This window comes from Neospora caninum, chromosome XI (assembly GCF_000208865.1).
Source record: "Neospora caninum Liverpool complete genome, chromosome XI".
NCBI lineage: Eukaryota > Apicomplexa > Conoidasida > Eucoccidiorida > Sarcocystidae > Neospora > Neospora caninum.
The window spans coordinates 5,729,687-5,751,642 of NC_018397.1; the positions used below are offsets into that span (position 1 = coordinate 5,729,687).

Here is a 21,956-nt window from a genome sequence, read left to right on the forward strand (position 1 = left end):
CGAGTCCAGGCCCCCGAGGGCGTTTGAAGGCCTGCGTCGTGCGCAGTTTCTCTGACCTGGTCTGTAGGTTGATTCCTTCGCGAGCATCGACGACATGTGCAGTGCGTCCGCCTGGCCTTCCCTTAGGGGCTGAACCTCCTGGCGCGGCTCTGTCGTCATTCTCAAAGAGAGCAGGATCGACGAGAGAGAACTGAAAAGACGGACTTCCGTTAGGCCACACACGCTGGGGATGAAAGGTCTGCTGTTCTCCGGGGGCCAGGCGCAAGAACTCGGCGGCGCTGCCTTCATGTGGTTCCCGAATCCAAATCTGGGTGTCGAGGGAATTAACGAACGTGAACCGACTGTACACGTTGACGATTTTCGTTCGCAGAAACGGCGGCGGGGCGAGAGAGACGGTCACACCCAGCCAGTGCGCCTGCAAGGTTTCCTGGTCGCCCTCGACGACCTCCTCGCCCCCGGGTCTCCCGAGAGACAGAAGCCGGCGCCTGTCTCCAAAGGCCCTCTCGCCGGGACGCGCCTGTCTCAGCAAAAACCGAGGAATCACCACTTGGCCTGTCGCCCCCACAGTATCGACGCTGAAGCCAGCTGCCTTGTCCCTCCTTTCCGCCTCCGTGTCTTCCTTCGGCCTGTCCAAGTCGATTTGGGAGGCATCCACGCGGCCCTCGGCTCCGGCGCTCTTCTCCGTCGAGGGCGACCTTTTAAGCCCGTCGGCGGTGCCGTTCGCGCCTTTCAGGCGCGCGCCCGCAGGGAGAGGCAGCTGCGACAAGGCCAGCAGATCTGACAGCCGATTGACGGGAGCTAAGCCGAAAATAAGTTCCTTTTTCCGACGCCCAGACGCGCCCTTCGTGGATCCCCCGACCCCGTGGGGCGACAGCAGTCGCCACTCGAAGGGATCGAGTCTCTGAGGCAGTTGTCGAGGCCAGGCGACCGACAGCGGGGAGGGATGGCGGTTGACGACAACATAAGGAGCGTACAGGCGCACAGTTCGCACCCCTGTCTGCCAGGTGTAGATGTGGGAGCCTAGCGACGCTGCGTCTTCCAAAAACGTCATTTTTTCTGCGAGTTTCACTTCCTCCGGATTCTTCGTGGCGAGGCACCATGGTGAGGAGGGACAAAACGCGAGTGTTTGCGAGGCTGGAAATCGAGGCTGCGAGGCCAGACGACTGTTCGGAGGTGTCCGGTTCATGCCTAGTGCACCACGCTCATTCGCAATCGTTACCAACCTTCCGCGCTCTAAGCTTGTTCGCCTACTGTCTCCGCTTTCCCTCCCTTCGACAGCATCTCTTTGCCACTCTCCGTCGCCGCTGGGCGTCCGTCGGCTCGCGGCTGTGGCGGAGAGCGCAGAACTTCCGGCCTGCCTTCCGCATGGCCCCCGGCGCACAAAGGAGACTGCGGAGACTCCGCCAGGTCCGACTGCTGAGCCGGCGACCGTTTCCGCGCAGATGGCGACCTCGTCGGGCTCCTGGGCCGCAGCGAAGCGGAAGAGCGGGTTGTCGGGGGCGAGAGGCGCACCGTCGGGAAGCACGATTTCCGAACGATGGAGCAGAATTGTGGAGTCGAGGAGCGGCAGCAAGAAGAGGCCGGGAACGGCTGCAGGAGACCCGCCGGCCGTCCGAGAGTTGATGCCTATCGGCTGTGATCGGTAGACGTAGGTGAAGTGTGTGGCGCTGCTGGAGAAGGAAATCTCGAGGGAGAAGGCCCGACACGCCTGCTCAATTTGCGCGTCCTCTCCAGCTTTCAGAGTGAGGACGGGGGTAAGAGAGGAAGCCCCAACCAACGAAGGAGAACCCCGAGCAGGCCCGACGGGTGTCTCGTCCCAAAGGTGACCGCGTAGCTGATCCGCCTGCTGCGCTTTGCCATCTTCTCCCCTTGACCGTCCTCGCTCTCTTACGCTTCCAAAGAGCTCCGCCGATGGTTCTGAGAGGGAGACGGCACGCCGGCGTCTGGCGTCCTCGCTGTTTCTTCGCCTACTTGAGAGCGGCGAAGGGGACACGGAGACCTGTGTCGCCTTGTACCGAAGACGAGACCGCCCAGATGAAGGTGAAGACGACACGAGATAGGGCGATGGAGAAGCAGAGAAGAGGGAGGCCCGCAGCGACTGTCTCTCCCTTGACAGGCGACCGGCATTACTGGCACGAGGCGAGACGGAGAATCGAGACGGTTGGCGGAGCGAAGGTAGAGGTGTGGAGGACGGGGAGACGAGGGACACATTCAAAGTCTCAAACAGGCGGTTGCCAATCTGAAGGTACAGAGCAAAAGAAGACGTCGAAGACGAGATCGGTCGACGTCTGGCCGCCGCGCATCTTTCGTCGAGGCACAGCGGCGTTCCTGAAGGTATGCCTTCACGCACATGCGTGTTGGTGCACTCGACAGAACATCATTTGCGCAAGGGCAGTTATAGCTGGATGCGCTCGAGTACATATCGGTACATCAAAATGTAGCTTTTGCCAGCACTCGAATACGGCGGCTTTCATATATCGCTCTCTCTAGATATGCAGAGCCATGTACTCGTACGCGGTGCGCAGCTGAAACGAGGTGAGGCACATTTTTTGTCTTCCCTTGAAATCCGACGCACGCCGCCAGTGGGCGGCGCGTCCCTCGACGGTCCGCGGGGCCTTCTGTCTTGGACGCGAAGCGAGACAAAGCGCGGCAGCCTACCTGGAGCGGCGCCTCGAGGGCAATCTCGAAGTACAGAGGCTCTGTGTCAGCCAAGAATTCCCGCAGCTTCTTGCCATACACGGTCACTGCAAGGGCCAGCGCTGTCGCTCTTTTTTGGAGCGCCGCGTTCCCTCCCGTCAGTTCTCGGCGAAGCGAAGGCGACAGGCTCTGCCTGGCACGTTTTGGACTCGCGTTCGCCTCTCTTCGCCTTGCGTGTCTGCCCGGCTGCGATCGCGCGTCGCCTTCCCCAAGCTCGCTAGTCGCGTGTGAGGGCGTTGCCGCGTCGGCGCCTCCTCCCAAATGCAGTGAAAGGCTTCCCACTGTCCCTGCCACTTCTTCGCGGCCGCTCCACAGCGAGCGCGAAGGCGAAGCCTCTGCTGTCTCGTGAAATCGTGTCCTTTTCCGATTCCATTCCTGTTGCGATATTCGGTCTGCATTGGCTGGGTCACCGTCTCGGCCTTCTGCATCTGCATCGCAGCGATGCCTCTCCCAGGGTGTCGGGGGACCGTCCCCTACGGCCCTTCCGTGGCTTTTCTGGGGAACAGGCGCGTTCCCGAGGCGCGCTGCGCTCGTGTCTCCAGCGAGGGACTCTCGAAGAAAGACACGGTGCGTGTTGTCAGTCTCTCGTTTGGGACTCGTTTGCCGATGAGAGGTCAGAAGGTGCACGATGTCGCTCTCTCTTCTCCACGGCCGCACCAGTCGCCTCGCGGGGTCGAGAACAGAGCAGGCGTCGGAGGGATGAAGAAACTCCAAAAGGTGCGGCTTCATGGAGTGCGCGCTGACGGCGCAGTCCAGGGATTCGGTCAGAAGCCGGAAATTCCCCGCCGGCAGCAGCGGCTGGGCGCCTACAGACCTGGCCAGAGCGTACAGGTAGCGATACGCCTGGGAACGCAAAGAGCGCAGGAGCACCCATCTCAGGAAAGCGAAATCCAAGCGTGGCAGAGAAGCACACAAGACGGGAAACGGACACGCAACACGCGGCCAAAATCCAGAGACCAGAGCCGGCCTAAGAACGGAAAAAACACGAGAAACAGAAGCAAACACAAGAACCCACGAACATGCCAACTCACACCGGCAATCGTGAACATGTACACTCACACATCGGCATCCCCCTTTATATATATATATATATATACATACATACATACATACATACATAAACTTGCTGTATCTTATGTGAGATTGTTTCACAGGAGAATGCAGATATATATATATATATATATACATGTATATAAATTTTTATGGCTAGATACCAGTCGATCAGCTTCTAATGAGGAAGCCGTCTCTGTTCCGCGCACCCCATGGGTGCGGCATGACATCTTCCGTGAATTCGAAGGATAAATAAAGCGGCAGAAGCTTACCGTGACGAAGAGCCGGGCGAGCTGTTTGTCTGCTGCCTTGGGGGATTTCGCCTTCCCCAGAATCCAGTCTGAGGCTGCGCGATGAAGGATCGTAACATCGTCGACATCTGGGGATTCGCCGTCACGTGATCGTGCCGTCGCCCAGGAGCCCAGCTGACTCCTCCGGTGCGAGCTCCCGGCGTCGACGCCCTCGCCACCACTCTGCCTCCAGGCTAGGTCTCCGCCCCGTGGTTCTCGTCCTGCTCGCCTCGCGCTTTCCTCCCCACGGCGCGGTTGCCTGGTTTTTCCTGTTGCCTCTTCCTCGCCGTCACCTTCCTCCCACGAACTGTCCCCTCGATTCCGAGCCGTTGTGACATTGCCCCTCCATCCTCTGTCTCTTCGTCGTTCCTCGTCGCCTTCGCATGCGTCGGCTCCGTCGCCTTTTGCGGCCTCGTTTTCGGCGTCGATGGCGTCTCCTCCTGCTCGTGTCGGCCTCATCCCAGACCCGGTCTGGGTTTCTGACGCTCGAGGCACGCAGCTGCGTCGCGCGATTCGGCCCTTGGCGCCATCAGAACAAGCCTCCAGGCGCCCGCTGTCGGCGTCTTCCGCCCGCGAGCGCCGCACTGCTGCCACGAGAGTGCCCGACGGGATGACCAGAAAAGGTTCCGTCTCGCCGCTGCGTCGCCATTCTTCCCACTCTTCTTCGTCGAGCAGAAGGCCGCCGTCGCTTTCGCTCTGGCGGCTTTGCCTTTGCGGCCGATTCCCGCTCGCCTCGTGATCGTCTACAGAGGAGGAAACGGAACAGCCAGGAGAAAAGACGTCGCGCGACGGCGGAAGTCCGCCTTCGCACCGGGGCCTTCGGCCGCGATCGCGTGACGCTTTTCGTTCTTGGTCGCGTCTCTGCCGAAGCACAGCCTCGATCACCATTGCGCGCGGCAACAGCCACGTCAGAGGCACGTGAGCTTGGCCCTCTCCGGGAAGGACTTCTACTGGCGCCGGCGGGGAGCGCCTGGCAGAAGCGAAGACGAACTTCGCACGAGAGAGCGAAACGGATGAGGCGTCCACAGGAGAGCGGGACGAAAGCGGAGATACTGACGAAGCCGAGCTGAAAGACCGAGATGAGAGCGGATCTGTTTTGGAGCCCAACGTCCTCGCGCGACTGCGCTGAACGTAGCCCCGCGGGAGTGTATGACGGTTGGCCCTTCCGAGCGCAGAAGACGCACCGTCGAGACTCGCGGCCTTCCCCACCGCGGTCGACTGGTCGCGAGAAGCGCCGGCTTCCCCGCGGTTGAGATCAGAACAGACAGAGGCAAAAGCGCTGTCGCTAGGACTGCTCGCCGAACCAGGAGGGGGTGAGACTGAACCGAAAGACGAAGAGGAGAGGCGAGACGTTACAAGAGGAAGGGGCGCGGGAGGAGGGACGAGTTCGGCTACCAACGGGTGAGGGAAAATCTGAAGCCGAACACCACAAGGGAAGGAAAGGAACTGCATGCGGGCGGGAGGAAGTCCGCGGAAGGAGGCCCCAACGCCACAAAACGACTCGGATGTCTCCTGGGTTTTCTGTGGAAAGCCCTAGTCGCCCCTCCCGTGTTTGCTGTCTGCCTGTCTCGTTCATGTGTCTGTGTTCGTTTGTCCGGTCGGTCCGTCCCGCGTGGCGTTCGCTTTTTGCGCTTCGCTACGCCACTTACTGTTACCACACTTTATACGGAGGTGTAGCGTATCCCTGTGCAGATGCGGTTCAGAAGTGTCGAAGGCAATCAAACAGCTGGTTAGCGCGTAACTGCCGGGCCATCTCCTTCCTCCCCTCATGTGAATGAAACGTACCAAAACAGGAACGGAGCTCCGGTTGCGGATCGTGACGACCGAAGAGAGAAAGACGTTGAACTGTTTTTGCTCAGTCAAAAAGATAGTTCGCGCGAGCAGCCGAACGTGTGTTTTTATCATTCCCTCGTTGGCGTTCTCTCCGTCGCGTCCCACCCGTTCTCGCCTCGTCTTGTCTCGGGGACCTCTAGGGTGCGACAGTTCCTTCTCAGCCTCGGCGCACGTGCCTGTGCCGCTCGCGCTCCCTCTCGCGGTGCCTGCGCGCCCTCCTGTCTCTCTTTGCTGCCGCCCTGTTTTCGCCGGCAGGTTCTCAGGAGACGACGGAAGAAGTGCGAGTGGAATATAACGCAGCTGCGTTTGCGACGAGGAAACCGAGAGCTCTTCGACGTGAAACACCACACCTAGGAAGGAAAGCCGGATCCCCACTGGCAGCGGCTGGGCCTGGAAGGCGGGGGCAGAGGCACACACGAAGCGCAAGGCAGACACGAGGAAGGCGATGAACAGGGAGATGAGGCAACGCACGCGCTTGGGCAGATGAACTGCAGAGGGGCATTCACAGGAAAACATACGGTGACCAAAAGCTGGAAAACGGAAGCGGTAGGCGGCGCGCCGTTCTACGTGAGGTGGACGCTGTCGTCGGCAGAAGCAGTGCCAAACGGGGATCTCAAGAGGAGTCTCCAAAAGCAGAGAGATGTGCCTGTTTGCCTGGCCGCAGAGCCCTAAGCCGTCAGTTTCAAACCTCTGGCGCGAGAGAAAAGAAAATCAATTCCCACAGCCTTTTGTGCGCGAGACGTCCACGTCCGAGACTCCCACGGCTGCGTGGACTGACAGCTGCTCTGAGGCGGTTCCCAGCGCCTTTCTGTCGAGCAGACGCGATCCAGGTGGGACAGGAGGACCCGCGACACGAGACACGGAACCCCTCTCAAAGGATAAGTCGATTTCGGCGATTTACGGGAACCGCGTTTCCCACTTTTTCGTCCACTGCCCTACTTCTTCATCTTGAGGCAGGCAGACACAGTGCCCCGATTGGACAACTGTCCACTCGTAGGAATCCTCGCGCGTGTCGGCATCCAGCGACAGACTGGATGACCAGGGCTCATCACCCTCGTCTTGGCCCCTCCCTGTTTCTCTATCTGCTTTCGGGTTGCACCGTTTCTTCTCCCGCCGGGGCGTCTCTAAGGAAGAAGGCATCGGCGGCCGCGCCTGTCTTTCTTGGGCGTCTGCAGAAGTTCGCTCTGCAAAGGGGTCAATCCGTCTTGCTCCACTTCGCTTGAGGCGCCCTCGAGAAACCAAAAACGCTGCTTCCGCAGATGACGAAGACGCGGGGAAAGACGACGTTCTGGAGGGCGGCACGCCCTCCGTCCTGTCTCGGCCGTCCTCTCCCTCTCGCTCGCGTGTACCTTCCCATCTGCTGCGATCTCTCCGCCGACCGCCCGTCGCCTCCCGCGCCTCAGGTCCCCCGCTGAAACTGGAAGCCGAGGACGCACCGGTGAGCGACTCTGTGGCGTCGCTCAACTCGAGAGCCTCGCCACGCCTGGCCTGGTCCGAGCTGCTGGAGGTTGAAGAGTCGCTGCGCCTCTTCTCGGAAGACCGACGCGAATGCGTGGACGAGAAAGACGCCGACCGCAGAACGCGGCCAGACTGCCGCGTGCGGTCGCGGGACCGACGCCAAAGACGTGTGAGACGCACAGCCAAAGGCTGACCTGTCAGATTCCACCTGGAAAACCAAAAGCGACACACACACATGCACTCAGCATAACATATATATATATATATATATATATACTTCATAGTGCGAATGAACCCCTGCTTATGTTTCAGGCTATGAGGGCACGTCTACATGCATACGCTTGCAGAGGAATACATATATATATATATATATATGTATATATCTGTCAATGTATAGACATGAATATGTATACACCTGGCGGACTCCGTACAAAAGTACGTAGTAGGGGTACGAACATAGATGCACACTTCCACGTCTTCTCGGTGTAGAAAAAAAAGCTGTATTCCCCCGGTCCTTTGTTAGGTTTGTTGCACCCACGGAATCTGTCCCCAAGTGTATGGCTTCTTCTTTTTGTTCGAATACAATCTCCTATTCCAGGCAGTAAAGGACAGTACGCGCCATACAACCATGTTTTGCCGAGCAGAATCCTGAAAAGACTTTGAAGTGGTTTCTTTTAGTTTCATACACGCTAAACGTCAGCCCTGCTGTCCCTGTCCTTCGTGTGACTCTGCCCCTAGCCAGTCATAGTCAATCCCGTTTTCTCTTTTGCTGTTCTACGGCCCCGGCCACCGGCGCCGCTGTCTCGGTGTCTTTCCTTACAGTTTCGGCTGGGCGTCGCCACCGGTAATGTCCCAGCCATCGGATGTTTCCTTCGTTCGTTCTTCGTCTTCTTCCCTCATCCGTTTCTTAATCTCTGCCTTGTCATCCGCTCGCCTTTGGTCCGCGTCTTCCAGAATTGCTTCATCGTTCGCGCTCTGCCTCCCGCCTGTTTGGCTTCGGCCCGCCTTGTCCCCCTCTTCTCTCGGATGCGGTTCGCCTGCGTGGCAAGCCGTGCTGTCTCCGCATGTTTCGGTCTCCTCTTCGTCACTCTCTCGCGAAATCCCTTCTTCCTCGATCTCTGCGATGCCTTCGTCGGCCGCTTTTCGGGCAGCCTCCTGGGGCTCGCGGCCGAACGTGGCGGCGACGAGATCGCAGAAATTCGCCACTGCGAGAGAAACGAAGTCTGGGGACTGGAGGCGCTGAGCAGCATGGGCGGAAAGAGCCTGCTGGGAGCTCGAGGAAGGGAGGCTCCTGGTCGACGCAGAAAGTGAAGGGCGCGGGGCTGCGCCCGAAGACAAAGCCGGTGGAGACCGTAGCTCTGCAGGAACCAAAAGCGAAGAACCGACACGAGACCGAGACTTTCACATTGCAATTGAAATGCCCAATCGCATGCGTCGAACTCGCGATCTCGCTGTACGGGTCTCACTGTCGGCGTCTCTCGGCATTCTGGCTGTTCCATTGGTGTGTGAGTTTCAAGCAGCGGACACGTCTCGCGCTTCTCAGTTTGCCTCTTGCTTGGCGAGATCGGGTTTTAGTCACGTGTGAAATTCTCTCGCGCCGTGTTCGTCAGCCGTTGCTTTCCCGGCAGTGACCCGGCGGGTCCTGTGCTCAGTTGTGTGTTTGGCGACGCGTTTCCTCCTTACCATCGGCGCCGGCAGACTCAGGAAGCCTTCCAGGAGGCAGGTAGAATCTAATGAAATTCGCAGGAAGACAGCCCACGTGAAGAGCTGAAACAACCAGAAGCCTACAGCGTTCGTGGTCTCAGCGGTGTGCGATACTCCCACATCACAGCCGAAGAAGTGCGAGGGCCAGCACGCGACGGCTGCGCGACGAAATCCAGATAATTTCAGAAGGCAGGAAGAACCACGAGACGAACACGTCCGAGCTTCGGAAAGGCAGGGAAGATTTCGTGGAGATCGGGGAGCACCACGAGGACGCCCGCGAAAAACGACAGACTTTATTTGACAGGCTGGGCGAGAAATTAAGGGTGAGATGTGTGGATGAATCCGGCCTATAATGTGGGGGGTGCCGTGCGCAATGCCGAGTGGGAATGTGGCATTTGGCCATGCCGTCCCCGAATACAAACGGAGCGACAGAGGCCGCACCGGAAGGGAGAGAAACGCACGTACCCCTGCAGAGACTGCAGAAAGGCAAGCCTCGCCTCGATGCAGATGGAGGCGAGTCAACGGATATGGGAAAATGTACATGGAGAGAGACGTTTGGCAGAAACACCGCAGATAAACAAGAAATGCAGCGAGAGAAGACGTGATTCCCGGCGGATTCTGGATTCTAGTGCGCTGTCAAAATCTCGTTCACATGCGCACTTCGCCCTACCTTGTCACGGCGTTCAAGAAAGCTTTCAGTTGCTCCTCCACGGCATCAGTTGTCTCCATCAGCGCATCCATCACAACAGGTGCGACTGTTACGTTGATCCACGTGAGATGCAGAGCTACTCGAAGATCGTCTTTGTTTTCGCTTTTCATCCGCCAGCTGAGGTTTCCCGCGTCTGCCTCGTGCTCCTGTCGCTTTCTGTGTCTTTCTCGCCACATGGGTCTCCCACATTTCGCGTCCTCTGCAGGCGAGCATACACCTCGGACTCGTGGAGGAGTCAGAGCGATTTCAGGGAAGGAAGAACGGCGACAAGCTGAGACGAGCCGAAGACGAGAAGGCGCATGCTCCGCGAGACCGCACCGAATTTCGTGGAGGGATTCTTCGCCGGGACTCTGCACCGCGAGGCGCGACATCGCCCGAGAGGGAGAGAAGGGAGAGGATTGGCACGGGAGCGCGAGATTCACGCGGGCGGATCACGAACCAGTACAGACCAGCATCCAGTCACCGATCTGCATTGTCTTCCGATTCTCCGTGCTAAATAGCCTTTCCGTCTACACTGTGAGTGTGTTCCGTTTCAACCGATTGCCTATCGAGACGTCGCGTGTCGTAACGAGAGCAAGGAGGGTTCTTGGTCGGCTACGAATTCGATCAGACTGCCTCGGTTTCTGTTCCACTGCAGAGAGGACACTCGGGGCCCACAGCGCCCAGTCGCCGCCCCAGGCCTCTTTTCGCGGGTTTTCCGTTTTTGAGACGCTCTTCCGGCTTCTAAAGGCAAAGCTGGGGGAAACGGGCTTTGGCCGTCACCTGTTTTGAAGCGAGCTACCGGGAAACGTGAGGCAGTCTGACCTGACCCATGCATTCAGCATCCGAGCCTGTGTATTTTCTTTCGTGCCGGCAGGCACTCACCCATGTTCTCAGGATTCACGCCCTGGAAAACGATTTCGTTTTTCCTCGTTTGCTCAGAACCACGCACATACGTAGGTATTCATGCATATCTATATACATGCATATCTCTATACATGTATATATATATATATATATATATATATATACATGTATATATATACATGTATATATATACATAGATATATATATATATATATATATATATATATAAAGGTCGACTTACATAGCTGAGTTGCATTGTCAATTGGCAGGGTTCGACCACAGACTCCACCGTCCTCATCGACCGCCTGAACATTTCCACAGCTATGGTCATCTGGAAGATTGCTTCGAGGTCGCCAATACGATTTCCGTCATCGTCTAGACCTGGTTCTCCTTGGCGCGCCTCCTCTCTCTCCCAGCCCATCGCCACTGCCTGACTCCCTGCCTCTTCTGGCTCCTTGTATCCTCGCTCCCCGATGTCCGTCCCCTTTTTTTTTCCGTCTGGGGGGTGCGCTTCTTCTCCTCGCCCGAGCCGCCAGCTCGTGCGCAGTGGCGAGAGAAAGGAAGAACCTGCGCCGTGTTCCCCGTTCCCTCGCTTCCGTGCTGACGGCACCGCAAACGAAAACCGCGCCGCTCCGTGCGCGCGTTCCTTCGCCCCGTCGCAGCCTCTCGTGTGTGGTCCGTCTGAACGTAGGGAAGACGGAGGCACAGCTGAAGAATCGCGGGGAGGCAGCACGGAAAGAAAAGAAAAGGACGGGCGCCGGGTGGTCTGTCTCCCCCGAGAGGAGGTGGGGCAAGAGCGCCGTCCCCTCGCAGTAGCCGAGAGCCGCGATTCCCAAGCTGCCGCTCCATCGCCGACAACTTGCGACGAAAAGGACAGCGGCGGCCCACGCCCAAGACGAAGGGGTTGAGCGCGACGGGCATACATCAGCCGCGTCACGGGGCTCGGACAAAGGAACGGATCGCTGGGGAATACCCTGAAGCAGAAAGCCACAGAGAGAGGAAAGGCCGAGGGGCAACAGGCGATGGCCTAGACGACTTCGGCAGAGGAGAGCGACATCAAAAAACAGCGAGACATGGCGATGCAGGCGAAGGCAGTCTCCTACACACTCGCTTGGAAACTGGGAATAGGCCATCTCACATCACAATGTAGCGGCAATTTTGTTCATATACACAAATATATACTCATATAAGAGGCAACTGAGAGGTGTAGCTTTCAGAGGCTCTGAGAGCACATGTCTCGGCTCACATAGATGCGGATGGACAGTGTCTGCCTACTCATGAATGCCAAGAAATCCATATATATATATATATATATATATGGGTATGCTCTAAGAATGTACATACGTATTTACAACTGGAGTCCTGTTGAGCACGTATGATGGTTCAGGCGTGAGGGTGCTCTCCCCATGTAGAGTTGGAGTCTCCATGTTTCTGGCCTAACTGCGCTTCCAACGATGCGCAGCAGGATCGAGGCACGTTCGCCATCCAGCGAACTTGCTTGACGTCTCTTGTCGCCTGGCACTTACGTTTTTCGAAAATCGAATTTCACTTCCTCGACGGTAATATGCACGGCAACATATTTGATTTTCACGCTCTCGACTGTAAGGGAAAACTCCACGTTGGAAACGACGGCGCCCACGGCAGTCCACAAAGCCTCAAGGGGGGACTCGACTTCGGAGGGAGACTGCGTTGAAGCCGCGAAGGGCCCGTCTTCGCCTTTGTCATTTATCTCCGTTTCTGACTGAGGATTGCTCCTGCATTCCTCGCCTTTTTCTTCCCCCGCTTTGTAGGAAGGTAGACCAAAGCTCGATGATAGAAAAGGCAGTGTCGCATCTTGCCGTAGGGGCTCTTGTCTCGGCACTTCCTCCAGGTTTTCCATCTCTTCCTTGCAGCGTTCCTTATCTCCCACGAGTTGTAAGACGGGTGCCTGCGACCCTGCGACGCTTTTCCTTGCTCTAACCGACTGTTTCTGCCTCTTTGTGTCCTCCAGTTTCCTGGATCGTGCTTCATCGAGGAAATCCTCGGGGATAGAGACGAACGACTGCCCAGTGGTGAGGAAGGGGCGACCGTGAAAGCCAGCGCGCGAAAAGGGGACACTTTGCCCCTCGGGGCGGCTAGCTGCGAGCGAGAGCCCGGGCGCGTTCGTAGGTAGAGCCTTTGGTCTCCACGCACCATCCAGCAGCTCCGCGCCTTTGTTGGGGTCTGTAGACGAATCCTCGCTCTCGCCGGAAAGGAGAAGTGACGAGGCTAGGCACGCAGAAGACGAGGCCGCACCCGCCGCGCCCGCTGCATGCGCCCGTTCCCCCGGTTTGGGAGTGGCTAACGAAAACCTCTCGACAGCTCGTAGAGAACTCTCGGAGGTCAGCAAAGCACAGGAAGGACGCGCGACAGGCGGCGGAAAGGGAGGGGATTCGAGCGTGGAAAGATGGGCGAGGAACCCCGAGGCCAGAAAGGCCAAGGAGCCCAAATACCCCACAGCCTCACTCGTGATATTCATCTGAATACGGAAAGCAAACAGCGTTTAAAAGGAAAATGACAAATTGAGGAAACAAGTACCCCAACCCACTGGTTCCCTCTCACCGATTCAAGTTACACGAGGGCACTGCGAGAGGCTTGTGTGCCACGCCTGAGATTTGCGCCTTTAAGTGACAAAGTTCTCCGCCGCGTCCACTCTTAGCACATGTCGATTTGCATCCTTTTGGCCGTTCACAAATTTTCAAGCCTCCATGCATGTATCTACTAGGCTGAGCTGCGCTGCAAATGCATCCGCAGGCGGTGTGCCCGTGGGCTCCCCTCCGGGCACGGAACTCTTTACGTATCCACACATACACATACTTATACATACATACATACATACATACATACATACGTACAGACAGACAGACACATATATACGTATTATTTGTATAGGTCCAAACTCAATCGCTCAACAGACTCACATGAGGCAGTACAGTTCTCCAGGGCGAGGTAACATCCTCCGCGTCAGACAGTTCCCCTCTCTTCGTCTGGTGTGGACTCTCATGAACGGAACTCTGCCACATTCTGTTTGCGCCCTTCCACCAGGTGATTGGCGCTGCCAGGCTCCTGCATTCCCGCGGCTGCCTCTCGTTTGCTTTCGCTTCTGCATCAGGCAACAACCGGAAGACTGCACGGCACTTCCTTCTTTTCTTCTTACCATGATCGGATGCACCACGAGTTTCCCCATGAGAGCGCTTCGCTTCTTGGCAGGTACGGCGGTCGCTGCGACCGCATAGAGGGGGGACCGCGTTTCCCTGTCTGCGTGCTGATCTTTCCTCCGCTTTGGGCTCTTTTGACCTTGCGAGTTTATTTCCATGCCCGCTGCTGCCTGGTTCCGCTCACGCAATGGTCTCTCCCTTTCCTGCCTCCCTTCATTCGACTCTGCTCGAAAGCCGTGCGCCTTCCCCGTCCTATGGGATGTGGTTCTTCGCTCCGCCTCTGACGCCGCGTGATCTGCCTGGTCCCGTCCGGACGCGGCCGCCGTCAGCGTTTCTCCTGTCTTCTCGTCTCGCCATCCTCCCACTTCTCCAGTTGTCGCTTCAGTTTGCCTCCTGTGCGCGCGAAGCGTCACCGCAAACGGTTCGATGAGCTGCACGAGACTGACCTCAGCTCGAGTGGAGAGCCGGCGGGCCGCCATGGCCAGAGAGAAACCTGGCCTCCAGCGCCTTCTCCGTCTCTCGAGAAGGAGATCCTGAATGACGTGGAAAGCCGCCACAGACAATGGCAGCTCTGGCCCGGAGTCGCTGGGAAGAGCCTCCTGCTCGGTCCAAACGTCTAGGGTACTGATTGGCAATTTGAGTTTGGAGCTGAAAGAGCCTGGAAACCACAGATGGGTGAAGGGTGTGCCCCAGGTCTCTCCTCGGGATCTAGGGCCGTCGCTCGCGCCTCCAGATATGACTCTTTCTCGATCGCTTTCGTCTGCGACCGAAGGCTCTTCCAACGGGTCCGTCAGTCGCCTTTTTTCTCTCTCTTTCTCCTTCTCTTTGTCTCTTCGTTTCTCCGATGCGTTCGCGTTCCGTGTTACTGGCAGTCCATCGCGTTGTCCAGCGGCGCACGGGAACCGCAAGTTCCGCGCTTGCGGCGAGAAGGCCTTGGCAGCTCCTGTTTGCTTCTGAGAAGGCGACAGCGAAAGGCGATCGCTTCCCAGCGTAGCAGGAGCCGAGGCAAATTGTGACCTGGCCGTCGATCGGCTGCCTCGGCGGTCTGCCTGAGGATGCCGGACGCTGTAGGCGCCTCGACTGAGGCTTCCGCTGTCTCCACGCCTGCCATCTCCTTCAAAGGAAGTGGGGAGCAAGAGAGACAGACGCACGTGTTGGAGAGACAGCGCCACCGTTTGACGCGTATGGACCTCGTCCTGAAAATCTTTCCGATTCCCAGGACCATTTCCGTCTTCTGGAAGCAGTTGCGTGGAATGTCTGGCATGGCTCTCTTCTCCGTCTGGAGTTTCTGGAGACTCTGCCGCGATCCCTTCCGCGTCTTGTTCACTGTCCCCTTCGTGTGGCGCCTCAGCTTCGCTCTCCTCACTTGCGCCTGTGTCACTGCCTTCCCCCGGGCGTGGAAACAACCGGAGCGTTCGCGAGCTCTCCAGATCGCCTGATGACCATGACGAAAGTGGGGGGAACTGGGCTGCCGACGACAGTTCGCTGTCCGAAAACGTCGGAGTGTGTTCGCAGGAGGCGGCGCTCAGAGGCACCGGCGAAGACCGGCCTCTTTGTCTCTCTCTCCCTGACCATATCGAGGGGAAACCGCGACTGGCAGGAAGACCCGACGAAGGACCAGAGGGCAGCGAAGGAGCGGACTGCGCGTCGCAAGACGCGGACAAGACTGGAGACTCCCCAGATCCGTCCGAGAAAGTCGTTTGTCGCCTGCGCCGGTGGAGAGAGCAAGGCGGGGACGCGTGAGATGCAGTCGAGCAAACAGTCAAGGCTTCGCAGTCTGGCGCCCCAGTAGGCGGCGGCGACAGCGAAGGCACGGCGCGTTGTTGAAAAGAGGCCGAGACAGAACACTCGAGGAGACATACGGGAGGGGGCCGGGACGGCGTGTGGAGAGGAAGAAGGAAAGTTAGAGCGGACAGAGGAGACAGAGAGTTAGGAGCCAAAGCTGCACTCCGTTCCGCACCGTCGAGCTGGCAGTGCAGACGCGGAACTGACGCAGCGCTGAATCGATGAGAAGACCAGCGTCGATCGCCTTGCTGTCCTTCATCGGGGTTTCCCGGCGCTCTTCGCTGGAATTGTCTCCCTTCTGCTTTCCCGCTGCGGCCACAAAGCCCCAGCTGGTGGGCGCGCGCGCCGCCACCACGGGGTGAAACAAAAAAGTCGTAGTCGGGAGTTGGGCGGACTGACGCCAGTGCGAAAGGCGAAGGGCCAACGCAGGGGAGAAGAAGTTGCAGATGAGGTACCAGAAGCGCACACGCCGCATTCCAAGATGGAGACGGAGGCGATGGAGGCTGAGGCGCAGGCGGCGGGTCGCGGGGTTCAGACGGAGATCCAGAAGCCGAGTCAGAGGGAGCGCCCTGGTCGTCTCTGCTTTTGACGCTAGCGGAAGAGAGCGACGCTGCGGAAGAGGGACGGTCGGAGGCGTCAAGGCCGAACCGCAGCGGAGAAGAAAACGAAGAGGACGCAGACGGGCAAACACCGCGCGGCTCCGCGGTCGCCTGAGACGTCCGCGAAGAGGCGCTGGAAGACTGTTCCGGCAGGAGCGAGAAACCTGCGGTCACTGACTGGACCCAAGCTGCACGCATAGGATGCGACGGTGGACAGGCACCAGCGGAGAACGCATAGACCAACCGCGGAAAGGACGTTTGGAAACGAGGTCGATTCGGGGGCCAACCTGCTGTCGTTTTGTCACTATTTTAACAAAGGACAAGGAAGAACTGAGTGGATGCTGGCGCTCTTCGAAAAGAGAAAAAGCCGCGAAGCCGCCTTAATCATGTGCACCTGGAGACTCACCTACGTACTCGCCAGCCTCTTCTATGTAGGTTCACTCTTCTGTATAGCTATTCCTGCTCCACCGCTACATCCAGAGCTCCTCCTCACCGTAGCGAGAGGTGGCCTGCGTCTCGGGCCCTTTCGCAACTCAAAACCGTTGCAGAGTCGTGGTGTTGCGCGTTCGTACATCCATGCAGGCAGAAAAATCCTTCTTTACCTCCCTACGCTTCGACGCGTCTTCGACAGCTGAGCCGCTCATACCTGACTGTTGCGTCTTCTGATCAGAGAGACTCAAAACTGTGAGGATGAGGACTCCAGATTCGCTTTCTTGTCCCGAGTGTTTTTCCCTCTTCCTTTGCACTTACCAAGTAGCTGGGCAGTCGCTTCCCAATCGAGGGCGAGCCGGTACCGTCCCAGTTTGGCGGTGAGTTTCTGTGCAAATTCCAGAAAGCAGAGGTCCGCTTTGATTTCCCACGCTTTCTCGTCTTCCTTCTCGAATGTCCCCCACGCGTGTGTCTCTCCTTTCTGCCGTGCTCCATCTCCCTGGCCTTCTTCTCGCTCAGCGGTCGAGGGTTTCGCGCCCGTCGCCCTCCCCAGGTGTGTTTTCGTCCCTTTCGGGTTTCCTGGCTCTCTTTCTTCGAGGCCCTTCTGCTCGTTTGCTCCGACCCCCGCCGGCTTCCCCGAGGCTTCAACCTGTGTCTCCCGTTGTGGTCCGCCTGTTCCACTGGCAACATCGGCGTGAGAGACAAAAGACGGGCGAAGGAGCGAGACAAACCCCAATGCTCGATTTGTCACCAGGAGCTCTCTGGGCGTCTGCCAGGGTGTCTCTGTCTCGGGGTCTGTCCCCGACGGTTCCAGTGTTCCACATCTTCCCCGATGAGCAGGTGGATCTGGGCGCTTCCTCCAAGCCGTCTTATCAGAGACGTTTGTGTCTCTGTCCCTAACGCCCCAAAGGTCCCCGTACGCTTCTGGAGTTCTTCCTCTGTTTTCCCTTTCTCGTCCCCCTTCTTTTTTCCCCTTCGATTCGATGTCTAAGCCTGTCGCTCGTAAAACCGCGGAACCCGTGTCTCCAGCTTGTCCGCCGAGTATTGGTTCTTTTTCTGCTGCATCCTCTTCGCGTTCTTCGTCTGCTCCACATTCGGGGCAGCGCGAATCAACGCCTCGCCGTTTGGAAAGAGCTGTAGATGAAGGGCGTGTCGGGTCGCCGCTTTTCCCTTCTCTTTCCGCAGAGACAAGTCCAGGGAGAGGCGGGGGAAAGGCCCATCGCGACCGGGTCTCGGTCACGGGACTGCCGAGCAATTGGAGAGCCGTCGCAGCCGATGAAAAGGGCGAAGGCGAAAACCCTGGCGAGGCCGGGAGGGCTGCGAACAGCAAGCGAGCGAGAGAGATGGTGGAGGACACGTATGGACGTGGGGCGTTGCACAAGTTGCCTTGGAGTGGATCGGCAAGTGCCGGGAGAGGCGGTGACGAGGGGCGTTTCGGCCTCTGCGCCTGTGGCGTCCGGTACAGAAGACGCGTGAGAGGGGGAAGAAGAAGGAATGAAGGATTGGGATGCACACGCTCTTCTCCAATGGGATGAAGCAGATATACTGCTTCTAAGGCGGTTACCGACGGCCGGCTCCTCAAGGGGTGATTCGCGGACCAAGTCGGAGAACGCCTGTTCTTGCGCCGGAAGGCAGACAGCCCAGACGTCCGCGACGAGTCGGGAAACGCCTGGCTTCGTCGCCGACCCGTTTTCTCCGGAGAAATGTCGCTGGCAAGACGGTCACCATGAGAACCCCGAGGTGAAGCTCGGGGTGAACGCTGTGTATCTGGAGGTCGAGAGCGAAGCTCCGTGTCACGCTGCCTCTGCCCCCTTTCGTGCTCTTCCAAGACTGCGCGCTCCGCCTGCCGAGCGCTTGCGTGTGGCTTTCGCTCTGCAGGAAGTTGAGTGTCTTTTTGTCTCGTCCTTGCTCCCCCCGCGTCTTCACTTTTTCGCTCTCCCGCATCCGGTCCAGACCCCAATTCGTGTTCCTCGCCGCGTTTCCGCTCACGGGTCTTGTTGTTGTCGTTTTCCTTCCCGTTTTGTCGCTCGCCACCCCTCTCTCTTCGACTCTTTCCTCCTTGCTCTCCGCCAGTTCGCGCCTCTGCTTGGACCTCCGGACCCTCGGAACGATGGCCTAACGAAGTCAGCCTGAGACGTGCGTCCGCTGTGGTCCTGTCTTTGCTGTTCCGTCGCCGCTCTCTCTCTGGCCGTGATGCATCCGGCTCTGGGACAGCGGAGGTGTACAAGGCAGAGTTCGCGTCACGCGTTGCGCCTCTCTTCCCAGCGTCTGCTTGTTGACGGGAACTCGGTCCTGAGTCTGCTCCTTTGTCTTCTCCCTTTCTCGGTCCATCTTGACTGGACGCCCCCCCCCGCCGGCTGTCACTGGCGTTCGGGAGGGACGAAGAGGGCGAGAGACAGGACGAACGCCTGGCTCGCGTCGCGGTCGCTCTGTGACTGGAAGCGGCGAGAGGATTCGAGGAAAGGGACAAAGACAGGGAGCGGTAGGGATGGGAAAGAGATCTGTACGGGCGAGGAACGAGAATGGAGAACGTTTTCGACTCGAGCGCAAGGGAACATCGCGTGTTGCTGGTTTCCACCGTCTGCGCCGTCACCGCACATTCGTCGGTCAGGACGCAGGCTCGAAGCCTCCACGCGGGACAAGCCTCAGGGAGAACAACAAAGCTCGGACATCCCTCCCATCCGGGAACAGGACACGACGAGGAAAGGGGCGAATCGAAGGAAGGAGCAGAAGCGGACGCAGACGACGCAGAGGGGGTGAACAGCGACGACTGCCTGGGACGTGTTGTAGTCAAGGGTGATGACGCGTCAATTACCGGAGACGCAAAGACGACCGAGGCACACGCGTCGATCCGTTGTTTTGAGGATTCCCTGGGCAAAGCGTCCGACGTCTCGAGCAGTTTGAAGGCTACCGTTTCCCCGATCGTCGACGTCGACTCGCCGAAACCGCCTTGCCACACCGTGCGTGTTTTCCCCTTGCTCCTTCCCTCTGCCGCCTTTCGTCCTGAAAGGCTTATCCCCCGTGGGCAGCGATGCATCGGAAGCGAGCTTTGTCGTGTGTTATCATTTCCTCTCTGTGCGTGCCGGTCTTCACTCGGCTGTCCTATTCCATTCGCACGGCGGTTTTCTTCTTGCGACTCCCCCGCCACGGCTTCTTCCTCTCCTGTCGCTCTCAGTGGCGAGCCTTCGCCGTCAACCCTTTCGCCGTCACCTCGACGGAGAGGGGACAGAAGAGACAGCCTCCTGCACTCTGCGTTTCCCCCCTCTGTCACATCCTGCGGTCGAATCGGAGAAGCCAGACATGACCACAGCCGCACACAGATCGACGACACCTGAACGTGAACTTCAATGTTGACCAAGCGGGCTGCGGATTCTTCTTCTTTGTCTTTCTCTTCGTCCCCGCAGCGCACAACGCATCTGCGTCCGCGAAAGGAATCCGGAGCGCAGGATTTGCGAACCTCGGAGAATCGACTGGGAGCCCTGGCCCTCGAAACGTGAAGTTTCCTGGATTTCTTTCCCCGCGATCCGCGTCCGCTCTCTCGCTTCTTGCGAGAAGTCTCGCGCCCGTTCGCGCTCCGCCGCTCATGCACCGTCGGAGGGGGAAACGAGTTGATGGAAGCGGACGAACCCGCGTGTGAGTGCGGCGAGTTTTTCCCGCTGTCTCCAAGGAGTCCCCTTCGCAATGGTCGAGGCAGTCCCCGCGCGCTGGTCAGTCTGTGGGGCTTGGCAGACGGCCGCCCCGTGCGGCGTCTCGCTTCCACCTTGCCAGCCGGAACGCTCGCACGCTCAGCCGCGCCATGTCCCCTCAGTCTTCTTCGCCCTTGCCGTTTTCGCTCCAAGACTGTTCGCCGCCTCACATACTGCTGGAGGGGGATCACGAGAAACCCGTGAGGCGTGCGCGAACACGTCCGATTCGCCCCGCGCGCTGTCCATTCCAGATGCTTCCGAGTCGCTCTGGCGCCCCGGCCTTTCTCTCTGTTTCGCGGTCCTTTACCGTGTCTTTCTCTCTCGCCTCCCCTCCGTCTCGCCTTGACGCCGGCGCCTGGCTGCGTCTGAGCCCCACGCGCAGTCGAACTTTCGGCTCGTGAGTGTCGGTCCGCCTCCGCGGAGGCTCGGCGCGTTGGGTCCCTTGCGTTCGGCGTATTCGCCGCGCCTCCTTGCTGGTTAGCCAAGGCCTTGTGAAGCCGCAGAGACAGCCGATGGAAGAAGGGCCAGAGTCCCCAGCTGTGCGTCGGCGGCTCGTCTCTCTGGCCGGCGGCGCTTCGGTCTTGGCGGCCCAGCGCAGACGCCGCGGGGACCAACGAGGTAGCTGAAGAGGCAAACGAAGCAGGGAAGTGGAGAGGCTGAAGCCCTGCTCTTGAAGAAGGAGCCACGCGAGGCAGAGATGGCAAGGAAGGGATTGCCGCGTCGGCAGATCCACGCATTCTCTCAGACGCTGAGCGTGCGTAGTCTTCGTCTCCCTCTCGTCTTTCGTCCACATCTGCCTTCTGCTCGGGCTCTTCCTCGCAAGGGCCTTCTTCCAAAGCCGAAGGGACTGTGAGAGACGAGTTGGTGAACAGGAGGTGAGATCGAAGGAGCAAGGGTGCACAGACATCGTGTCGTTCCGGCTCTATCGCTTCGCCTTCTCGCTCGTCTTCCGTAGATGTCTCCTTGTTTGGTTGGTGGCGCTGCGGGTGCGCCTCCCTGTCTTTTTCCCCTCTCCCATCTTGAGTTTCCGAATTCAACGAGGGAGCGCCGGGCGGCCCGTCTCCGCCTCCTCGGCTTGGAGTCTGCCCCTCGCCTCCAGGCCTCGACGCGTCGGCGAGTTCCTGCTGCCTGTTCGTTTCGTCCACGCTCTTCTTGGGGCGCTTTTCCTTGCAACTTGCGGCTGCAGTTTCTCTTCCCGTCTCCCCATCCGACCACCCGGGAGGCATGGCCTCGAGGCCTCGCTGTGCACCGGCGTGGGAGACGGCTACAAAGTTGGCGCGTCTCTCGAGTGGAGCGGCAGGCGCCCCTTGGAGCGCTGCCGAGCCCGGAAAGGGTGGGGCGAGAACTGTCTCCTTCTCAGGCCCAGGCGGAGGGGGAGAGGGCGAGGAAGAAGACGCAGATGAAGCGGCAAGGGGGGGAAGCACAGATAAGGTCTTGAGAAAGGTGGCTAGAGGATACGCAAGATTTCTTAGGTCGTTGTCGGAAAGATCGAAGAAAATCCCGCTGAGGAACCAAACGGACAGGATTGAGAAGGAAAGAGGGAAAGCAGGTGGTGTCCGCGAAAAGGGCGACTTTCAGCAAAGGACACTTAGGGCGCGTAACTCTCGGAGATAGGACGGAGGTGAGGCTCGCGAGACAGGAGGAGCAACCAGGGGGAAAGACCCTCCGAGACTCGAGTAAGAGAGAGGCGCGGC

The 21,956-nt window shown here is 58.7% G+C and overlaps 1 protein-coding gene across 1 annotated transcript in view; it reads right to left on the reverse strand.

Moving 5' to 3' along the window:
• The window catches only part of NCLIV_059880 (conserved hypothetical protein), a gene marked incomplete at both ends in the record, with an annotated part of 39,439 nt that overhangs the window by 8,072 nt on the left and 9,411 nt on the right, over nucleotides 1–21,956 (reverse strand). Inside the window, 12 exons of the mRNA XM_003885542.1 lie at nucleotides 57–2,239; nucleotides 2,659–3,540; nucleotides 4,020–5,450; nucleotides 5,823–6,260; nucleotides 6,810–7,536; nucleotides 8,149–8,686; nucleotides 9,012–9,058; nucleotides 9,703–10,091; nucleotides 10,829–11,561; nucleotides 12,114–13,084; nucleotides 13,763–16,335; nucleotides 16,898–21,765. Coding sequence (XP_003885591.1) covers nucleotides 57–2,239; nucleotides 2,659–3,540; nucleotides 4,020–5,450; nucleotides 5,823–6,260; nucleotides 6,810–7,536; nucleotides 8,149–8,686; nucleotides 9,012–9,058; nucleotides 9,703–10,091; nucleotides 10,829–11,561; nucleotides 12,114–13,084; nucleotides 13,763–16,335; nucleotides 16,898–21,765 — 15,780 coding nt within the window. The remainder of the gene's footprint in view (nucleotides 1–56; nucleotides 2,240–2,658; nucleotides 3,541–4,019; nucleotides 5,451–5,822; nucleotides 6,261–6,809; nucleotides 7,537–8,148; nucleotides 8,687–9,011; nucleotides 9,059–9,702; nucleotides 10,092–10,828; nucleotides 11,562–12,113; nucleotides 13,085–13,762; nucleotides 16,336–16,897; nucleotides 21,766–21,956) is intronic.